The sequence below is a fragment of the Rutidosis leptorrhynchoides genome, chromosome 7 (assembly GCF_046630445.1).
Source record: "Rutidosis leptorrhynchoides isolate AG116_Rl617_1_P2 chromosome 7, CSIRO_AGI_Rlap_v1, whole genome shotgun sequence".
NCBI classification, from domain to species: domain Eukaryota; kingdom Viridiplantae; phylum Streptophyta; class Magnoliopsida; order Asterales; family Asteraceae; genus Rutidosis; species Rutidosis leptorrhynchoides.
Window position 1 is genome coordinate 275,604,153 of NC_092339.1, and position 2,720 is coordinate 275,606,872.

The 2,720-nt window shown below is 37.4% G+C and overlaps 1 protein-coding gene across 1 annotated transcript; it reads right to left on the minus strand.

Annotated features, from left to right (window-relative positions):
* Positions 1 to 475: 475 nt before the first annotated feature.
* LOC139858516 (calcium-binding protein CML38-like) lies at positions 476 to 1,283 on the minus strand. The gene is given in 2 exon segments (XM_071847357.1): positions 476 to 717; positions 720 to 1,283. Coding segments are annotated over 2 exon segments (423 nt in total). The 5' UTR covers positions 1,048 to 1,283; the 3' UTR covers positions 476 to 622.
* Between the last annotated feature and the right edge of the window lie 1,437 nt (positions 1,284 to 2,720).

Here is a 2,720-nt window from a genome sequence, read left to right on the forward strand (position 1 = left end):
CTTAACTCGAAATCCATTTGTCTCAAGTAAATCACCTTAACTCGAAATCCATTTGCGCTTTTTACCTTGAAGCTCCTGAATGTTTAGATCACTTGTTTACTACATGTAAACATATCTTACCTTTATGGAGAGGGTTTTTGGATTGGTGGAAATTTCTGACTCCAGTCCTGATCGGTGTTTCAAGTGCTATTGATGTTAACAATTTCATAATGGGTGACAAGAGTGTGGATGAGTTTTCTCTAGCTTCGTGTTACGGAGCATTTGGCGTTGGAGAAATAAGCTTGTTCATGACAACCCGGAGAGAAGAAACACAATTCTAAATGTGGATGTTCTAGAAAATCTTTAAGTCATTTGGAAAATAAACCCAACAGGAGCTTTTACTGGTATACGTGTCTTGGGCATTTGGTATAGGGGCTTGATTAACGAAAAACACCTTCCATAAATAAATATATTGCAAGAAAATTTACATAAAATTTACAAAATACTAATATGATATGAAACCAGTCAAATCAAAAGTGTACATGAACTCGTATAAATAACAAATTCTCCTTCTCAAAAAAATGCTACATAAATACAGCCTACTAGAACTAAAGAATGAATCCAATATATACAAGCACCAAAATCACGCCATCATCTCCCTAAACTCGTCGAAACTAAGAACACCATCACCATTTTCATCAAACTTAGCAATCATCACCTTACAATCATCAACGGTTGCGATTCTCCCAATTTGCTTAGTGTCCTTCTCAAGCTTTTCGGCGTTATACATCCACTCCCTCCAATTTCTTCATACATCTTAAACGCCATCTTCAAATCGTTAATTTTTTCATCTTCATTTGCACTTTCCACAACGTTTACCAAATCCTCTAAGCTCAACAAACCGTCACCATCCGAATCCAACATCGCTGCCGCTATCTCGGCGTCCTCTAATGACAATTCGACGCCTATCTTCCCAACGCAGTTTTGGAGCTCTGGTGGCGATAACTTACCATCTCCATTTTGGTCCATGTGTCCAAACACCCGTTTGTATTGTTGTTCTTTGTCCATAAATAATACAAAATATAGTTGGATGTGTTTGTGTAATCCAAAATATGTGATGAGAACTTTATAGTGTTGTGTATGCGTATGTGTGTGTGTTTTTGTATGAGAGAAAAATCTAAAGAGAAATGTGCTTGTATTTTTGTAGAGAGAATGAATGTGCTGAGAAATATATGTACGTGTTTTTGTAGAGACAAAATGTGCTAAGAAATGTGTATGTGTGTTTGTGTGTTTTTATTGAGAGAGAACTTCAAAAAACAAGTGGATCATTTGAGTACTTCGGAAGAAAGAATTATATATACATATAGTGTTTGGTGTGTAGCTCACCCGCGGAATCCACACGGGGTGTCTATTTGACTAATATGATAAGTGAAAGGGGTGGTAAGCCATGACGAATTTTCAAAGATTTTGAAGGAAACATCCAAGAAATACACCATAAATTAATTTCACTTTGCCCTTTTACTTTTGAAAATATGCAATATACGTCCTTATAGAATAATTATTCGTGGTCCTCATCTTGGAAGCATTTTTAAATTGACGCCGTCATCATATTGAAGTGCAAGTGTACAAGTTGTTTGGAGGCAACGTGTGTAAATCATCCATAATCTTTTGATATGTTCTAGTTGTAAACTTAAACTTAATTTAGTATTGTTTAATTATAACAACGAATACATCTTATAATAAATTCTTAATTGAGATAACATATTAAATATAGTTTGATTAATTGTTGATCTATCAGCCATAATCCTCCTCCTCTGTCATGCTCGTGGTAGGGTTGACTATGGTGATCTGGTATGCTTCTTTCCTCTCTGATCTCTAATGTTATCCAATAATTTGTAATGTTGGAGTTGTTCTAGTGGTGGCGGTTGGTGGTTTCAACGCCCCGTTGGCAGCGGCTATCGGTTGCAGCGGTTGCGGACGCTTCCCTATCACTTCCTCTTCTTGAACTTGTGTGGTGGCTGCTGGTGGTTCACCACTTAGTTGGTGGTGACCACAGGTAGTGGTTGTTTCACGGTGGTGTAGGGTTTAGCATTTGTCGGCCGGTCAGGTGGTTCATCACTCAATTTGTGATGGCTATCCGATGCTGATGTGGGCGGGAGGAGGTGACGGTCACTATGTTTAATTTCGCGGGATGAGTGTACTTGTTGTCGTGGGTGAGTTTTGGGACCTTTAATATTCGGTGGTGCCTTTGAGTTTAGACTAGGCAACGATCTCTCAACTGGAGATCTAGTTTCAGATATTGGGTTGTTTCTGGTTTTGCGACTTAGGTTCATCTTGAGACAATTAGTGTTTGTTTTGTCGATTATGGGGTTGATTTGTTGCTATAGACTGCCGTCTTTTTTAAAATAGTTTAAGTATATTGAAATGATAACCATCTGAAAATAAAATACTTTGATGTGATTTATTTTTAACTTTGTTGATTATTTTCGACAAAATTTCATTTCTCGTCCCTGAACTTTACATCGATTTTGACTCTCTGTCCTTTTTCTTTTTTTTTTGTGCATTCCTCGTCCCTAAACTATCAAAAGAGTACATCCCTCGTCCCCCCGTCTACTTTCTGTCAAAACCTGCCATTACCCCTTATCGCGTGCATGTCATGGGAGGGTACTTTAGTCTTTTAATTCTTTTCCTTTTCTTTTTTATATAATTTATCTTTTCACCCTCATCCTCTTCTTCATTAT